General features: G+C 44.3%; 1 protein-coding gene across 4 annotated transcripts in view; it reads left to right on the top strand.

Moving 5' to 3' along the window:
• Nucleotides 1–18,451, top strand: part of OGFRL1 (opioid growth factor receptor like 1) — a 91,551-nt gene that overhangs the window by 61,013 nt on the left and 12,087 nt on the right. The window contains exons 1-4 of one of the 4 annotated variants that reach the window (XM_051777732.1): nucleotides 3,644–5,854; nucleotides 6,782–15,153; nucleotides 16,594–16,680; nucleotides 17,226–17,307. In XM_051777732.1, the coding sequence (XP_051633692.1) occupies nucleotides 14,905–15,153; nucleotides 16,594–16,680; nucleotides 17,226–17,307 (418 nt within the window). In that variant the 5' untranslated portion in view covers nucleotides 3,644–5,854; nucleotides 6,782–14,904. Of the gene's footprint in view, nucleotides 1–3,643; nucleotides 15,154–16,593; nucleotides 16,681–17,225; nucleotides 17,308–18,451 lie in introns of those variants that run through there. The other 3 variants (XM_051777731.1, XM_051777733.1, XM_051777730.1) reach the window with 3 other exon arrangements.

Genomic DNA, 18,451 nt, shown 5'->3' with positions numbered 1-18,451 from the left:
GCAACTAAACTGCATGAGAAGCAATTCTTGTAATGATCACTTGGAGCAGCAGCTCCAAAGTATAGTGGTCTGGCTGCGACAGAATTAACTTAATTCATAGCAGCCCACATGGTGCTGTGTTTTGGATTTGTGGCTAAGACAGCGTTGGTAACACATCAGTGGATCAGCAGTGCTTGGCCAGCATCAAGATTTTCTTTTATCCCACTCTGTCCATCAATGAGGAGGTGGGGGTACACAAGCAGTTGGCAGGGACAGCTGACACAAACTAGCCAAAGGAATGTTCTACATATGCCATCATGCTTAGCAATAAAAACTGGGATACAGGAAGAAGAAAGGACAGTGGGGTGGCTTCCAAGGTGGCCAGTGTTCAGAGACTGGCTGCGTATCAGTCTGCCCACGGCAGGTGGTGAGAGACTAACTTCCTTTGGTTTACTTGGGTTTTTTCTTTTTCCTTTACCTTTTAAACCATCTTTATCTCAGTCCACAAGTTGTCTCAGTTCTGTTCTTCCTGTTTTCTCCCTGTGTTCCACTGGAGCGGGGAACACAGGGAGCAAGCAGCTATGTGAGTGTCTGACTGCTGGCCAGGGCCAACCCACCACAGTCCTTTTTGGCACCTGAGAGCTCAAGGGGTTCAAGATGACAGGTTTGATCAGGGTGTGCTAGACTGAGTTTACAGCTGTTATAAATATTGAGCTGTTACTTGGCAGGCTGGTACTTGGTGTTGTTAGCCTCAGTGATGGCTTATTAGCCCCCTACCTGCTCCATTACTTTTGCCCTTTGTCGCTGTACATTGGATTCCAGAGCTTGTTAATGGCTCCATTTGGCTTTTGCTGCTTCCTGTGTTTTTTATCATTTTGTTTCGACTTACCTGAGAAACCTATGATAAAAGCACTGTCCTGGAGCCAAGTCTGGTATTTGGCCCTTGCATCACTGCCTCCCAGTTTCTGGAGAACCATTTTATAGAGACAGCAGCAGTTACACTTTCTTCCTCTCCTCTAGGAGCTGCTTTGTGGTGAGAGTGAAGAATGGCACCTCCTTCTTCTCCTCCAGGCTAGAATGTTTCTATCTTATGGGTTTCACAGAATCACAGAGTCAATGAGCTTGGAAAAGACCTCTGAGATCACTGAGTCCAACTTATTACTGAACACCAACATGTCAACTAGACATGTTTCTTAAACACCTCCAGGAATGATCATTCCATCACCTCCCTGGGTAGCACATTCCAATATCTAATAACCCTTTCTGCAAAGAATTTTTTCCTACTGTCCAACCTCAACCTCCCCTGAAGCAGCTTAAGACTACCTCCTCTTGTCCTATTGCTGGTTGCCTGGGAGAAGAGGCCGACCCCCACCTGGCTACAACCCCCTTCCAGGTAGTTGTGGAGAGCAATAAGGTCCCCCTGAGCCTCCTTTTCTCCAGGCTAAACAACCCCAGCTCCCTCAGCCTCTCCTCACAGACTTACACCCCCCACCTTCACCAGCTTCATTGCCCTTCTCCAGACACACTCCAGCACCTCAATATCCTTCCTGAATTGAGGAGTCCAGAAATGGACACAGTACTCGAGGTACGGCCTCAGCAGAGGTGAGTACAGCGTCCTGCTTCCCTGGTCCTGCTGGCCACACTATTCCTGATACAGGCCATCTTTGCCACCTGGCTGAACTGCTGGCTCATGTTCAGTGGCTGTTGACCAGCATTCCCAGGTCCTTTTCTGCTGGGCCAGTTTCCAGCCACTCTGCCCCAAGCCTGTAGTGCTGCATGGGGCTGTTGTGGCCAAAGTGTAGGACACGGCACTTGGTCCTGTTGAACCTTGTGCCAGTGGTCTCAGCCCATCTATCCAGCCTGTCCAGGTCCTTCTGCAGAGTCTCCCTACCCTCCAACCAAGATCGACACTCTGACCCAACTTGGTGTCATCTGCAAATTTGCTAATGGTACACTCAATCCTCACATCCAGATCATCAGTAAAGATATTCAACAGCACTGGGCCCAACACTGATCCCTGGGGGACACCACTAGTGACCAGAGGCCAACTGGATGCAGCACCGTTCACCAGCACTCTCTAGGCCTGGCCATCCAGCCAGTTCTTTACCCAGTGAAGAGTGCACCTGTCCAAGCTGTGGGCTGTCAGCTTTTCCAGGAGAATGCCATGGGAGATGGTGTCAAAGGCTTTGCTGAAGTCCAGGTAGACTACATCTACTACATCCACAGCCTTTCCCTTATCCACGAGGTAGATGACCTGGTCATAGAAGGAAATCAGATTAGTCAAGCAGGTCCCACAGACTTGTGAGCATCTAAGTGGCTCAGCAGGTCACTAACTGCTTCCTCCTGGATTACAGGTCTATTCTCCTCCCCGTCCCTGTCTGCCAGCTCAGGAGGCTGGTTATCCTGAGGATAACCAGTCTTACTCTTGAAGACCGAGGCAAAGAAGGTGCTAAGTACCTCAGCCTTTTGCTCGTTCTTTTGGTGACTATATTGCCTCCTGTGTCCAATAAAGAATGAAGGTTTTCCTTGCCCCTCCTTTTACAATTAATGTGCTTGTAAAAATACTTTTCATTATCCTTTACAGAAGTGGTCAGATTAAGTTCTAACAGAGCTTTTGCCTCTCTAATTTTCTTTCTGCATGTCTTTCCTGAGTTGCCTGCCTCTTTCTTCAAAGGTGATACACCCTCTTTTTTTCCCTGAGTTCCTATGAAAGTTCCCTGCTCAGCCAGACAAGTTGTATTCCTCACTAGCTCATCTTTCAGTACACAGGGAAGGCCTCTCCTGCTCCTTCAAGATTTCTTTCTTAAAGTATATCTTTCTTAAAGTATTTCTTGAACCTCCCTACACAATCAGAGCTCTCATACAGATATGGGCTGTGAACCTGATTTTGTCTTTTTGTATGGGCAGCTAGATGTGACACAGAGGTCTGCCCCGAAGCAGCTGATCCTGGGTGGCCGCAGCAGGTACACTTTGAAGCATTGGTAGCAGTACAAGAGGTCATGCTGGAACACCTCAAAGCATGTGGCCATGGATAAGCCCACAACAGAGAAGGTACACCCCTGGAGGGACTGCTGCCACAAGTACAGGTTGGAGCAGGTTTCTTCTGAAGGGACTGTGACCATGCATAAGTCTAAGCCACAGTAGGTATACCCCTGAAGAAACTGTGGCTTATAAGAAAGGCTCCACTTCGAGCAGGTAAAACTTTAAGGGATTCCAATCAATGTATAAGACAGCAAGGTCAGTACTGCTAGAAATGGTCTTGGTGCTTTGTTTTGCAGTTTGCCTTGTTCTTTTGCAGCCATGTTAACTGGTAGGTAATACTGTCTCGGTTAGTTTACTACAATTTATGCTTGGATGAAGTCCTGGAGCTACTGCTATAAACAAAAGCTCAATTTGTATTTTTAATTTACCAGCCATATCAGACAGATAGAGGTAATCAACAGGTATTTTACAACCTCAGTTAATTCACTACCTCATGCCTTGTGCCAGACTTGTTTCTACCTTTGATTAATGGATGTTTCCTTTGTTAAAATACTGAATTTTTGAAAGCTAGCCCACCGTCCATTTGGCAGTTATTCGTTTCATTCACTTTTTAGCACACTAATTTAGCTATCTCATCTTCCTAAACTCCTCTAGTGGTTAATGGAGCAAGGGACTCTTCCTCCTGGAAGACACATTAGCAGGTAGTGCAAACCGGTGGCAGATGTGAAGAGCAAAACAGTCAGTGCTGAGAACCTGACACAACACTATAAAACTGTGATTTTTTTTTTTCTTCAGAATAGTCCTAATCTGGTCCTATGGACTGAATACGCATTGCATCTGGAGTGTATTGGGTACACTCCTGGATTCCATCTTCCAGTTTATTTATATATTTATTATATCTAAAAAAAAAATAAAGTTCATGTTCTCAGAGACTGTGTAAATGAATAATATAAACCAAAGCCCAGAAGGTGGAAGGATTGGGAACTTGGCTTTAGAAGATCTCTTCTGATCCAGGCTAAAACAGTAATATAGATGCAGCCTCAAAGCACCAATGTCAGATTACAGTTGTGAATCTCTTGCTATGGCAGTCTTCCTCTTTCTTCATTCCCCATAGAGCAAGTCTGTGGAGACTCATCAGCTATTTCATTTCAGAAAAGTTGGGTGCTGACAGTTGTGCTATGACTTCCACGTAACACCACTGCAGTGTGGAGCTGCTCTCCTGAAGGACCAAGCTTTGCAAGAGTCCTTTAAAGCAGCTGAGTTTGTCAGTCATTCATCAGATGTCCAAGCAGAATAAGCTCATGTAAATAAAATGTGTCTAGGTACTGAAATATGTCTTCAGTAACTTTAGATATCTTCAGAGTTGGTGTCTACATGCAGGTAAGTCAGCTGCTCTCCCTTTATAAAGTAGGCAGAGGTACTTCATCGGACCTAGTTTAAATGTCTCTTTTTGGATTAAATGATTCTTGACCTAAAGTTCCACTTTTTCTCCCCTGGCCGTAAGGGCACTCTGAGCAACTATTTAGAGATACCCAAAGCTGCATGAGAAGCCCGTTTCTTCTTTCCATATCTGATCCAGACTTCATAGATATACTTGAGGGTTGGTTTGGAGTTTTTTTTGTCCAATTGAGTCACTTGTCTTATTTTCTGTCATTTTCATACCCAGTGTGCTAATGATGACTACTTTCACATGTTTTATTCAGGTCCTGGTGCTTTTTGCCTGGCCCAAAATGTCTTACAAACATATCAACCATCACTGGTTTTCTCCCCATGGTCAGATCTCCAGTCCCATTTAATCTCAGGACTGCATACAAAAATACTGACGCTGGAACAAAGTTTAATTTATGTCTTGGTGGATGGTTAACAGCATTGATAGCCTGCAGCGTATTAACATACTGAATTATCAAGCCCCTTAAAGGAATAATGAATGCTGCTTACACTGACTTCCTGCCAAAAACATTCCTTTGTAATGTAAATGAAAGAACACACCAAAGCAGTTAGATACGCTCCCACCGCTGTGTCTACTCAAACCGACAGTGCTGAAAAGGGCTGTTCCTATTCTATCTTTTTAGCCCTAACACAATGTTTACATTACCGCAGGTGCCTTATTTTTCACTCTGGCACGCCCTCAGACCTGTCAAGTGTTTCCCTGCTTAAGAACGACTGTGAGTGGTGTTAGAGGGTGACAAATTTCATAGAAATGTAATACAGAAATGAATAGTTGTTTTCATCTGAAGCAGAACAGGGAGATGATCATTGCATTCTAGAAACAGCAAGCACCTGCATGAAAGTGAATTCTTTGTGTCAGAGTTTCAGCCAGCTCCTCCCCCCAAAAAAATCTAGAGCGCTCAATATTGTTACTCATGCAAGGCAAGCAATCTTTATTTTCTGTTTTATTCTGATTCTTTTGAAGAATTCATTTAATGAGCACAAACATGCATCATGCATTTTTTCTCCTGTGTCCCATACAGTGTTAACATTATCTCCTGATCTTAACCTGTAGCCTCTAAACTACAAAGAAACACTACCACAAACACCACAAGCCAGAAAATGCCAGGAATTGCTTTAATGGCGTTAAGAAAAAACAATTGGGTTTTGTCCTTTTCAATATTAATATCAAGAAGAAAAATTGCCTCTTTTTAGCTATACATTTGTTGTAGGACTAGTGTGGGAATTTTTTTTGGCTATGACAGTGATGATGCAAGTGTATTATTTAGTTGTTCTTAGCCTCTTGGTAAGGATCCTTCTGTCCCCTGAGCAAGCTGCATTTACCCCCCAAGGAAACTGTTCCTTACTTCCCATCCCTAGTCTGGATCAGTCCTTTACTTTAGTGTCTGTCCTCAGGTCTGCCTCCTGAGTCTGGATTTGGCTGTGCTCTTTTGCCTGCGTCCTGGTGTGTGTTTTGCTTTGTAATGACCTTTGTTTGACAAAGTATCTTAACAGCTTTATCCACTGTTAGTTCTGAATTTATCTGTAATTATGGTGACAACGTGGGCTTTTTTTAGTCTTAGTATTTCTTAACAATGTTATTGATTAACGTGTAATTTTTAGTTCCTTGTTCATCTCCTAATATTGGAATTTCCCAGCTCACTTAGGTGGGTTTTTTTTTAGAAAAAAATTTACTCCTCCCAAACACAGCTGCAAGCAAACCCCTGGTTATGATGTAATGAAGAAGTAAAAAGCACCCATTGTATTTTAGCACATGACCACCAATATTTTGCTGACCCACTTTGCCACATCCAAAAGGACAATGATGTGCTTATTTACTCATCTCTTAATGCAGCCCATTTGGATGCCACTGGTTCATTCAGCCTGGTCAAAAAACAATATGAAAGTATAGCAACCTCTTTCCTGAGCACATCAAAGGCTGCTTGTATTCCAGCTGCTAGGCGGCTTCACGCTGTAACAGGGCATGTTACAAAATGAAATGGGCTAATTCTGGAGTACTGCACGTGCTCACTGTGTTCAGATAATGTTGTTCATTGCATCAGATTCCTAAAGTGAACATTTGTTATCGTTATTTATTACCACATAACTCAGATTCACCATATCAGGAAAAGATCATCCCTATACCTTCTCAGCTCTCCCATGTCACTGGAAGCAGAATTTCGTCTGTTTGAACTTACCATCCTGTACTGGTGGCACCACAGAGGTAAAGGGGGAGAAGCTTTTGCAGGCTCTACTAACATTTTCTTCAGAACTGAAGAACACAATAGCATTATGATGAGGCTGTCCTGTGGTGATCTAAGGAAGTCTGTGATAGGGAATATTACAGGGGCAACAAGATAGATTAAAAACAAAATCACTCCTTTCATTCCAGAATATGTGTGCACCAACTGCAGACAGAGTTTTCTTTGAATCTCACATTGTGTGAAGTATCACATGCTTCAGTCTCATCTCGAATCACAGACTGTAGGCCATGTCTTATTCCTCATCACTCCAAAGCAATTGGATTCTTCAATTCTGCAGTCATCTCCCTCCAGCCTGCCCATCCTGCAGTCACACAGAGATTGGCAGGCTTGGGGAAGGGTTGCTTAGAGGTGCCATCAAAGAGTAACAGGCAGGGCTGATGTGGACCTGTGTTTTAAAGCTGTACGGAACAGTTTAACTAAGTGAACTAGCCCAAATAGTTGTAAAAATCACTGGGCCTGTGAAAAGTACATGAAAACGGGCACTGTTGGTGGTTTCTGTTTCTTGTTGTGTTTGTTTTCTTGCTTTTGTATCTCAGTCTATGCATGTTTGCATTAATTACAGCTAAAAACCCTGTGGAGCATCAGTGACCTAATTAAAAATGGCTTCCCTGGTGAACTTGTTCCCCAGTTTATGTATTTATATAGGTTTTCTACAGATGACATACAAGGCATGATATGGAAACGGAAGAAAAGCAGGTGGTGGCAGAGTCACTGCCTGCAGTTGTCCCACTTGTGTAATCTGGCTTTGTGCCAGCCTCTGGCTGGAATTAACTGCTGAGGAGTTTGTCAAAGACCAGTGATTTTAGGCACTTTCAAATTATCCTTGATGAAGTGTATGAAATCCAAAATCATCCACCAAAAAGCAAACTACAAAACTGCACAAATGCATATCATTTAACATGGACTTTTTTCACTGGTAGGGATCCTAAGACTCCCATGAATCACATCAGTCTTGACGTCAATTAGATCTTTGAAATAGCTATGCTGCACCATCCTGACTACATAAATTCACAGTCACATAAAAACTCAGCTAACAAAGAACGAGCAGAGTCTGTGGTCTTGAAATAGTGGTTTCTTGGCAATATCTTTTACAGGGACAGCATGAGCTCCTAGTCTAGTCAAACAGAAGTATTACTGCTTGTGTATGCTCCTCATTCAGCTGGCAGAGGGAGGCCAAACTGGTGATGGTTCTATGTTGGTACCGCTTGGCTGCACCCACAGGAGATGTTCTGACTTTATGTCACCTTAAAGTAAGGCCTTTTAATGCAAGCAGAATAGAACAGGATTCAGTATTGCCTACTCATGATGGATGGGAAAGGGGCTCTGCATAATTTCTGCTGTGTTTACGTGAGGATACAGAGCACAGAAAATGACATACTGGAGTTGTATGATGCCATGATCTCCTTCTACCCTTTCATACTTCTCTGCTGGTCATAGAGCCAAAGACTGGCTATTCATTCAGACACCAGGGAAGAGGCAATTTTCTTGTTCATCTCCATATCTTTTTGATCTTATGTATAAGAAATTCAATAGGATGTGACAGGAAAGTTAAAGCCCTATCTCTTTCTGAAAAGATTTGAGCTTTTGAGTTCTACACATTTGGCAACAGATACTCTGACGCAAGGGTCCTCAGCCTCTCACTGGAAGTGTAATACATGGTATGCCAGGGAAAGGGATGCTCACCACCAGCTCAGTTGGGTGCCCTCTCTGTTCCTATGGAAGCTGGGTATTCTGTTCAAAATTTAGTAGTTTCAGAAATCCTCAGGAGTGTGGGACTGGGTCATGTAATGTAATTTTTGCAGTTTAAAAGTATGATGTCTAAACCTGAATTTGACTAGACCTTGACTTCCTTTATAATCAGTAGATACAAAAAACTCTCTAGTGATTTAGCTTACGTATTTAAAATGCCTGTTTTAGGATGATATGGATTATCCTTTGGAGGTACCCATTTTTCCTCTATTGACTACACAAGGACCACAGTGTGATTAGTTCAGGCTTAGGCATCTACATGTTAGATACCTCAGGACATACAAATTCCCCAAATGAGAAGCCTGCTCAGGCTCCAGAAAGATATCAGTCTGTGTCTCTGTTTCTTGTCTCAGAGAAGAGAATCACATAGTTTTGGGTGGGTTGGGCCTACTCTGAGTACACTTAATCAGGTCCTACATCTGGCACAGGTAGAAAGTGCCTCGTTAAGAAATTCTGGAAGTTGAAGACAGGAGATCCTGTGTGCTGTCAGGTCAGAAATGTCCATTTACATATCTATGGCTGAAAGCAGTCTGTAGTATACCTTCCCAACTGAATATGGATGCCCAGGGAGATTAGGGGCAGGATTGAGTTTGTGAAAACACCTAAATTTAGTTGTTTACATAGGGATGTATGCCAAAAGCTAACTAGGGGTGAAATAGTCCATTAGATAAACATAGCTGTGGTCAATACAGTCCAACTAACCAGGCTTAGTTGGCCTATGCCTGTATGTGATAAGCATAGACCTCGTAGGTGCATCATTCCCTTAGAGATGACCTAGAGTAGCCAATACATCTTTATGGGGCTGGCAGCTACACCATGGGACCTCCCGAGCCTATAGAGCACCAGTGCGCTTCTGCAGCAGAACACGGATACACTGAGGGATCTCCAAGGGCACTTGGATGCCACATTTGGGCTTCTGAATCACACTCTGTTTGTCTTTCTAGGTTCCATTGCCAAAATTAGTAGCTTGCCAGGTGCAGTCCAGGAACCCTTCGGCAAAACTAATGATATCACTTAACCCTGTGTGAATTTCTGGTTAATAAATGTTATTTCTTGTCAGTGATGTCAGGCAGCTGACCTGATGATGCACTGTAGACAAGCCTCACAGCAGGAAAGCTGAGTGTGCCAACCCAGGCAACTGGCTTTAGCCCATCACAAGGATGGTGCAGGATCCTAGCTATAAATCAGGGGTTGCTGCACAGCATCTCATTTAGACCATGTTGCATCCTACAACTGGATCAATTTGCTCTCAAGAAACTGGCTGCAGTCTTATACTGTGTTTGAAAGGCCAGTCTGGGAGGAAAACAAGCAGAATCTTAAGGCTTAAGGACTAGACTGAGACTACTTCTCTGACCACCTACACAGATAATCTTAAAGTGAAACACTCCTTTGGCTGTAACCTTTTACAGACCCTTAGTGCAAGACACTCCAGTAAACAGGGCTTTAGTTAAGGTGTTCAGGGTTGAAATCATAATCCAGCAAAAACTGGAAGAACTTCCACTGGCTTTAGTGAGCTTAATACACTGATCTGTCATGTCCAGCATGATTTATGTGAAGCCTTTTCTTCTCTGCAAATTAATTTCAGATTTCAACAGAAACAAATTTAGGCAAATATGCAACCTGACTTCTGAGTTTACAGTTAGTTAATCATTTCCAATGACATTCACTAGAGAGAAATTATGGAGAACTTTATAAATTAGATTCACCTTCTACAGCTACTACATCAAGCTTGGCATTTAGCAATCTGGGGCATTACTGAACTGAAGAAGAGAATTAAAATTCACCATAGTCAAAAATAAGCCAATGAGGTTACAAACACCACTAAAATACCAGTCAGCCACAGCTATTGCATACAAAACATTGTCATACCTGTATGACTTCGGACGCTTGCCTGAATGTACGTAAATAATACTGTAGCTCCCAGATATTTCTGTTGTATTGCTGCCTTTCTGCATTTTCTAAATGTACCTTTGTATGTTTAAGTATCCACTGTGAATCACTTTACATTATCTCAACTAAATTTCATTTTAGCAACGTTATTTATTTTACCCTCCTCTGTCATTTATCAAAGTGGTTTTGTAGTCTACTATATCCTCTAAGGATGCATAATCCCTACCAGCTTTATATCACCTTAATATTAGGTTGGTAAGTCTCTCCACAGTTGTTAATTGACCTCTCTGGTATCCTATTCAAAGCATCCTCCCAAGATAATGATAAAGTATTACAATTACCTCATTTTTAATTTTTAATAATCTTTTTACAGTTATCAGAAGATATACATGCAGCATTACCTTTGAGAAAGCAATGTGGTTTCCACTTTGAAGTCTTTATAAAACAATGACCTCATGTAAGAAAAAAAAGTTGTTTTGATTAATCCATGCTGTTTAAAATGTATATAAGTGTACATAATCAGAAGTTAAGTGCTTATCTTTCTATAAGCATTATGAAAGTCTGTATTTGATGTACAGTGGTTTGCAGTCCCCTAGGTCTTCTGTTGTTCTTCACCTCTGGCCTGTGTTATGTGACAGTCAGACTATTTGATTGATCAGGTCATCTTGGCTTTAGCACTTAGTCATTTTCTGTTGCACAGGAATACTTCGGTGAACTCAAGTGCCAAAAATTCACTACCTTTGCAAAAATGACTACCAGTTATGACTGTGAGATAACTGAATTTTTTTTTTAAATTAAGATACATTTTGTGGGAATCTGTTCAAGCTCTCAAATACCACCCTAAGAAGCTATGTAAGGTGCTAGAGCCTCTGCATGAATCCTGACCGCTTCTAATTCACGAGAACTAGTTCACAGCTGCAACTGTGAAAGTAGACATTGTTCATGGGAAAAATGCACACACCTGACAAAAGACAGACCTACCCCACCACATCCAAAGTTTAGAGTATTCTTATCCCAAAATGTCCAACCTGTGTCCTTCTGGGCAGCTGAAAGAGTTGCAAGTAACTGAAGACAAAAACAGATTACATTTTCAGGGGAGGAACTCTTCATTCCTCATTCAGCTGCACAAGAGCGCTGACAGGTCTCAATAGGCACAAAGCAGATGCCCCATAGATGTCTAACTAGCACTTCTTGCTGCATGTTGATATTCATAAGAGCTGTTTAATCTTCCTTTCCTGAGCAAAATTGGCCACTGCCCAATGATAAGATAAAGGGTGAAAACCAACTGCATAAGAGCTGACCCCAGCTAAAACTGAAATTATTTGTATGGGTGTTTGAGACACAGTGAAGGCTTGCATCATTGGTGCCACTGCCTTTTTTTAAAGTTCCATACCAACAATCAGTTAATTCAGTTTCTAATTTGAGACTACTTCTAGTCTACCTGCTGATGATAAGCTCCTTTAAAGCAGTGACTAAAGCATACAACATTTCTGGTTGGCCAAGAAAGCCTGAACCACCCTGCACCAGCACCAATGGATTAGGTTTCAGCTGGCCTCATTTCTGCCACTTCTTGCGTAGATTGCAAGCAATATGGTATAATTAGTTACCGACCCTTAAGAAACTTCAAAAATATGTTCCAGTACTTCAGGAAATTCCATCACATCCCTTCAGCAGCAGAGACTACCGTAAGTCAAAGCAGTCTCCTGCTTTTGGCACTGGTTTCCCATAGCAATGCCAAGTCAATTCACAGCATCAGAGAACTATTAAGTGTAAAAAGATCCCCAAGATCATCAAGTTCAAGCCAGTTTTTGACCCAGTGAAGAGTAGTACACTTGTCCAAGCCACGGGCTGCCAGCTTCTCCAGGAGAATGCTGTGGGAGACAGTATTTATGGCTCTACTGAAGTCCAGGTAGACTCCATCCACAGCCTTCATCACTACGTGGGTCACCTGGTCATAAAACAAGGTCAGGTTAGTCAAGCAGGACCTGCCTTTTCTAAACCCATGCTGACCTGGGCCTGATCCCCTGGTCGTCCTGTACATGCTATGTGATGACACTCAAGATAAACTGCTCTGTAACCTTCCCTGGCACTGAGGTCAGGCTGACAGGCATGTAGTTCCCAGGATCTTCCTTCCAACCCTTCCTGTAGATGGGCATCACACAGGCCAACCTCCAGTCATCTGGGACCTCCCCAGTTAACCAGGATTGATGATAAATGATGGAGAGTGGCTTGGTGAGCTCTTCCACCAGTTGATTTGACTCCCAGTTCTTACAAGTGCTCTGAGATCCAGATCTTTTAAAAATCCACCTAAAGTTCTGTGATGAGATTTGGCTGGCAGCTTTGAGACTTGGCTGACAGCTTTGCTCTTCAGGTAAACCAAGTTTTCTATTATAAGGTGCAGTTATTTGCACAAGAAATTGAGCTTTCTTTCACGAAGATCTTTAGTTTGTGAGATTAATTGCCATGCAAACTGAATATCATCAAAACCTGCACCTGATTTTTTGATGCATGCTCAAGGCATGCTTTTGAGGCTCTACTGTCCCTAGTATAAACAGAATCAGTGTGAGGGAGCATTGACAAAAGCTGTAGCAGGGAGAGGAATCAAAGCTGGTCTGTTCTGGTTGATGTTGGTCCATGGGAGTAGCTAGTCAGCAGGTAAAGACAAATGTGTTCCAGACATCAGAATTTCTTAAGTCAGTTCCTCCAAACTATGCCAACAACGTCGGAGGAGATGCTGCAGAAGCAGGAAACAAATCTGCCTTTCCTCCAAATAAGGTCAAAGAAGAAGGAACTATCAAACAATGTGAGACGTGAGTTTGATAAAGGATTCTGTTCCCCCAACTGCAGTTCTAGCATCCAGCCTTACTGCTTGCCCTCTTACAATCTTTCTTGTGCTTTCTTGATGGGGATTTTTTATTCCTTATTAAAACAATGTACACTGTCAAGACCAAGGCTGGACCTTCCTGAATATCACATTTCAAAGAAGTTCCAGTAGACCTTGAACACCTACAGGGTTGGGGGTTGAGGGGTTTCTTGGCTTGGGTCATCAGCTTTGATCTTGGACTGAGTGGGAGTAGCTGGATCCTAAGGAGCGCAGCAGCTGGCATGATGGTGACTAAGGGGTGTTGGAAAGGCTGAATGGGCTTCATTAATCTCCATGAAGAGGAGGAGGAGAAGGGCAAGGCAGGTGATGGTGGAAGGTAGCAGAGGCATGGGCACTAGAGGCAGACTGAACTATATGACAGACTCACAGCTCAACCACACAGCTGTGGCTGCATCCAGGTGAGCTGCATCTCCAAATACGTTTGCTGAAACAAGGTCTGACAAACCAGGGCATTCCCAGTAATTTCTTGTTCTCAGCGTCAGTATGCACAGCTCATACACTTCAAATGAATCTGAAGGAGGGTTATGTGTGAGAGTGACATTGAGTACATCTAAGCATGACAATGTGGCAACTTGAATTAAAATGAACTTTCAGTTTATAGAGTGGATGGGGAAACAAGGATTTATAGATGAAATCACCTCTACACTGCTGATCCTGACATCCAGTTAAAATGCTGGTACCTGCACTTGAAGAGGATGCTAAAACATTTCCAAGCAACAGCAGAAAAAACTGCACAAAAACGAGTGAGGGAATGTGAAAGGTAATTTATGGCGAGAAGCTGAAGAAGCTCAACCTGTTTGGTTTACCAAGAAGAGGACTGAGATGACTTGATGATAATACACATCTTTAGGAGCAGTCACCAGACATCACATAATGGTCTTCAAGGAAAAGGCAGAAATTCCTGAGTGTGAACTAAAGCCTGACAATCCTGGTTAGAAATGAGGAACACATTTTTAATCAGGAGGGCAAGAGCAGACACTAGAACAATGTGCTAAGCCTTTAGCTCATCAGGTCTTCAGGCAGTGTTTCTGTCCCAAAGGCATGCATTAGCCACATACAAAATACACTGCCACTGCTACTGACAAATCCATCCCCGAACATCATGTCACTTTTATCCCCAAACTCTCAGGAACACCTGAAATTGGCTGGTTACCACAGTATTGCCTCCCCTCCAATTCCTGCCCTCTGTGGCACGTGTGTGTTTCTTGATGTCCACCTCACCGCAACCCTTCCCGTGTCCACTGGACAGCCGGTGCTCGCACACTGCAGGTAACACGACTGCTTCTATCACCGAACAAGCACCTCTTCCCCCCCCCACTGCTCTGGGGCAGCCGCCATCCCCGCTCTTCTCGATGAACACCCGCACTCACTTGCTTTCCTCACAACCCTCAGGAGACACCGCGAAGAGAACTCCCCGCAGGGCGCACCTCCCGGAGGGAGACTCCCGCGCTCTCTCCGGGTGCGGGTGTCCCGGTGCCGGGGCGACGCTGGGTGGCCCCGCCCGTCCCGCGGTGCCCGGCCCTGCCCGGTGCCCGGCGCCCGCCGCCAGGGCTGGGCGCGCGTGTCTCCTGTGGAAATCCCGGCGCCTCCAGCTCCGCCCCGCGCGTGTCCGTGGGCTGGGGCCGGGCGGGGGAGCAGCCCCGGCCGCCGCCGCCCCGCCCCGCCATGCCGCAGCCGTAGGCAGCCCGCGGCCGCTCCCAGCCCTCGGCCTCCGCGGCCTCCGGGCCGATGGGCAGCCTGCTGAGCGGGGTCAGCTTCAAGGAGCCCACCACGGTGGAGGACTGCGATTCCACCTGGGAGACCGACTCGGAGCCCGAGGCGGCGGAGCCGCGGCGGCAGGAGGGGGTGTGCGCCGCCGCGGGAGGCGGGGAAGAGCCGGCCGAGCCGCCCGCCGCCGACTGCCGGCCCCGGGAGCCCCCGCCGCCCCCGCCGGAGGACGGGGAGCAGGCAGAGCCGGACGCCGCCGGCCCCGAGCAGGTACCGTCAGCGCCGGGCGCCCCCGCCCCGCCTGCCCGGGGCCCTGCGGCCGGAACGGGGGGCGGCGGGGCCGGGCGGAGCCAAGCCGAGCTCCCGGGCCGGGCAGCCCCGGTACCGAGCCCCGGGGCCGGAGAACGGGCGGGGCTGGGCCGGGCCGAGCCGAGCCGAGCCGAGCCCCGGGCCGGGCAGCCCCGGTCTTCCCCGCCCTGCGGCACTGGCGAGCCCCGGGACCTGCCCATCGCACGGAGCGGCTGGGGATAGATAACCCAGCTGTGCATCTCCAGTGGGGATGCGCCCGTTTTTATCCCCACTCGGAGAAAACTGAGGCCTTGAAGTCGTTGTCACTCCCGCTGCTGCTGTTTTCCAGGGAAGGTTCTGACTTAAATGTAGTATGTAACTTGGCCTCTTAATTAAACTGGATATAAATCTGAGTATTGGATCGTATGTGGCAGTGGATTTGTGACTCCTTGGAGGGTGTGAGGAATTTTTAGAGCAAGTTTCTGTTCTGTAGGGAGCTTTGGAAATGCCGACGCAAAAGAAATAAAGTGTATCTTTGACAGTAATTTTATGCTACTTAGAACTCAATGCAGGGTGGACCAGCTGGGTCGGTTTTTGTAGCTTGCTAGATGTATGGTGTTTATATTTGGTTCAGAAATGTGCAAAATTAAATAAGCATAAGCATCTTTCCTTTTCTGCTTGATACCTGGTAATACTACTGCTAAATAACTGAGTGTCAAAGGGTGTTGCTTGTTCGAGCAAGCTTACTTTGCCTGAAGGTAGGTCAAAGCTGGTCTTTCGAAAGGAAGAATGGAAAAAGATGTTTGTTTGTCATTAATGTGGAATTGATAAGCCATGGAACGGGCAACAATAAAGGCAAATGCCCAGTGCAGCCAAAGGGAAGTTCCCTTTTTAGGCTTGACTTTAACCTATTGCATGTGTGTTGCAAGGAGTGGAATTAATTTTTTTCAGTGACTCTTCATTTCTTCCACAGGGTGCAATAATAGCAAGTAAGTCTATGTACACATGACAAATAGTATGATTTCCTGTTCAAAACTAGTAGTGTCTCTGCATGTTCAGTTACTTATTTCATCTTGTACTAGCACTTGCTAGGTTAGTTTGAAGTCTTGCATTTGGAAATTACAGTCAACCTGTTGATTTAATTCTGATTCAGCCTTGTTGGAAGGATATTTCATAGTCTTGCTTTTGTATTTTGTATTAAATTTTTTAATTTAGGTTTAAAGTGTGTGGTGTTTACACTTTAAAGTGTAAAGTATTGAGTAGGGAGATTTTCAGTGTTTGACCAAACAGACGGCAAATACATGCACTTGCATTTGTTTACATTGCTGAAATCCATAATGAAAAGTAATTATTTTAATATTACACAAATTCACTATTTAGTGTGTTTGTGTATGATGGTTATCTGCTTTCTGACTGTTTCAGAATGGTGATGGAACTGAGCTGACAGCCAAGCCAAAGAGAAGCTTCTACGCAGCAAGAGATTTATACAAGTACCGACACCAGTACCCAGTAAGAATATTTTAGGGGTTTAAATTGCCTCTTTAGCAGAAGGCAGCATATAACCCAAACATTCCTAAACCTTTGTGTTGCCTAATAAATATAAGAAATGGGAATCAAAAAGCTGGTATAGAGGCCCAGCGTATGCTGGTGGGAGAGGAGCAAAACTGTGCAATGTCTTTTCATCCTGAGCATAAGCGCCAACACATAAGATGTGTAAGCATGGGAACAGCGGTAGGAGCCCAGGAAAAGGCTTGTGCCTTGAATGTTAAGGAGGGTAGATGATAGAAGTTTGGATGACTTATTATTTGTCTCTCAAGTTCCTTGAGACTGAAGTAAAGGTGCTGCTATGCTTGCTGCTGCCTCAGTAGAAGGTACTAGCCAGAAAGAACTTGCTGATCCTTAATCTCAGTCTTTAAGTGCATGAGTAAAACTCTGTGGTTACTAAAACTCCAAAATTTTTCTGTCCTTAAATTATTCAAAGAGCACAGTGTCACTTTCTGGATAGTCTTGATAGGTTTTTGTAGGCTAATAATGTCCTATTTCCTTTCTTTTAGCAGAATTTTAAAGATCTTCGATATCAAAATGACTTGTGCAATCTCCGGTTTTACAAAAATAAAATCCCATTTAAGCCTGACGGTGAGTAATCTGCAACAATTAACACTGATAGCAAAAGAATGCTCATTAATGATAGTAGCAAGCTGAAACAGTCGTGATAATTGTGGCACTGACAAATTCAAGGTGTATAGTAATATATTGTACAGCGTGAAGCTCCCATGTTGGAGTAGCACATTCATAACACGAGTGGGTTATGCTTAAAACAAAGATAGCTTTCACTGTAGGGAGGTGGTGCTTTTCTTAGACATTTTCAGTATGATGCAGTACAGGGCGTTGTTTGTACCACCATTTTTACAGTAGTGGCACTACCTTTTATTAAACAAAGATAAAGCTGTTCCACTATATTGCACAGATTGTTGCTACTTGAGTAGGAGTGGCAGGGACCTGGGTGTTATCCTTAGAGCTGTGTAAGGGGAAAAGAATGTGTTTTAGTCTTGTGTGAGATTATGGCAATAACAATAATAAAGTCATTTTTCTGTGTCCCTAGTTGTTCCCGTAGTGGAGCGGGAACCTGATATGCAGCATTCTGTACAAACACAGGACAATCTGAAAGATGACAAACCCTGCTCTAGAGAGTTTGCAGTCGATGTGTGAGAGACAAGAGGGTAGGAGGCAGATGGGGAAGCAGGAGGAGGCAATAAAGCAGCCTTGGTTAGTATGATAGACAGGAGTCTCGGCACATGAGAGTTTAGCCATTAGCAAAAAAAGACAAATTGAAGGCCAAAAATAAACTTTTCAGAGTAATAGAAGAATGATGAGCAAGTTACTTTGAAGGTGTTTGCAGAAAGATCCTCTCAGTGTGAGAGCAGCTTGGTGGGAAATAGCGAAGTGCATGTTGGAGTACAGAAGGAGTGAGATGTGTAGGCTGCCTCTGAGGCAGGATCCTGTCAGAAGCAGGATCAGTCTCATAGCAACAAATGGGTTGTGATAAGGTAGTAAGGGACAGGTCACAAAGGCTTTGGAAGTGAAGGTGTATAGTTTTCTTTTTTTGAAGTTACAGAACAGGGCTTTGCAATGGAAAAATGCCCAGCAGAAAAAAAGAGGCAGTATAAAAAGATGCATTCTAAAAACATGATCTTACCAGCAGCATTCAGGGTAGATGTAAGCATGACAAGAAGGCACTTTTTAAGATCAGGAAAAAGGATATTGAGATGCAAAATGTCAG

This window comes from Manacus candei, unplaced genomic scaffold, assembly GCF_025592945.1.
Source record: "Manacus candei isolate 608988 ecotype Guabito, Panama unplaced genomic scaffold, ASM2559294v1 h1tg000011l, whole genome shotgun sequence".
NCBI lineage: Eukaryota > Metazoa > Chordata > Aves > Passeriformes > Pipridae > Manacus > Manacus candei.
This window is presented reverse-complemented; position numbering and strand designations above follow the sequence as displayed.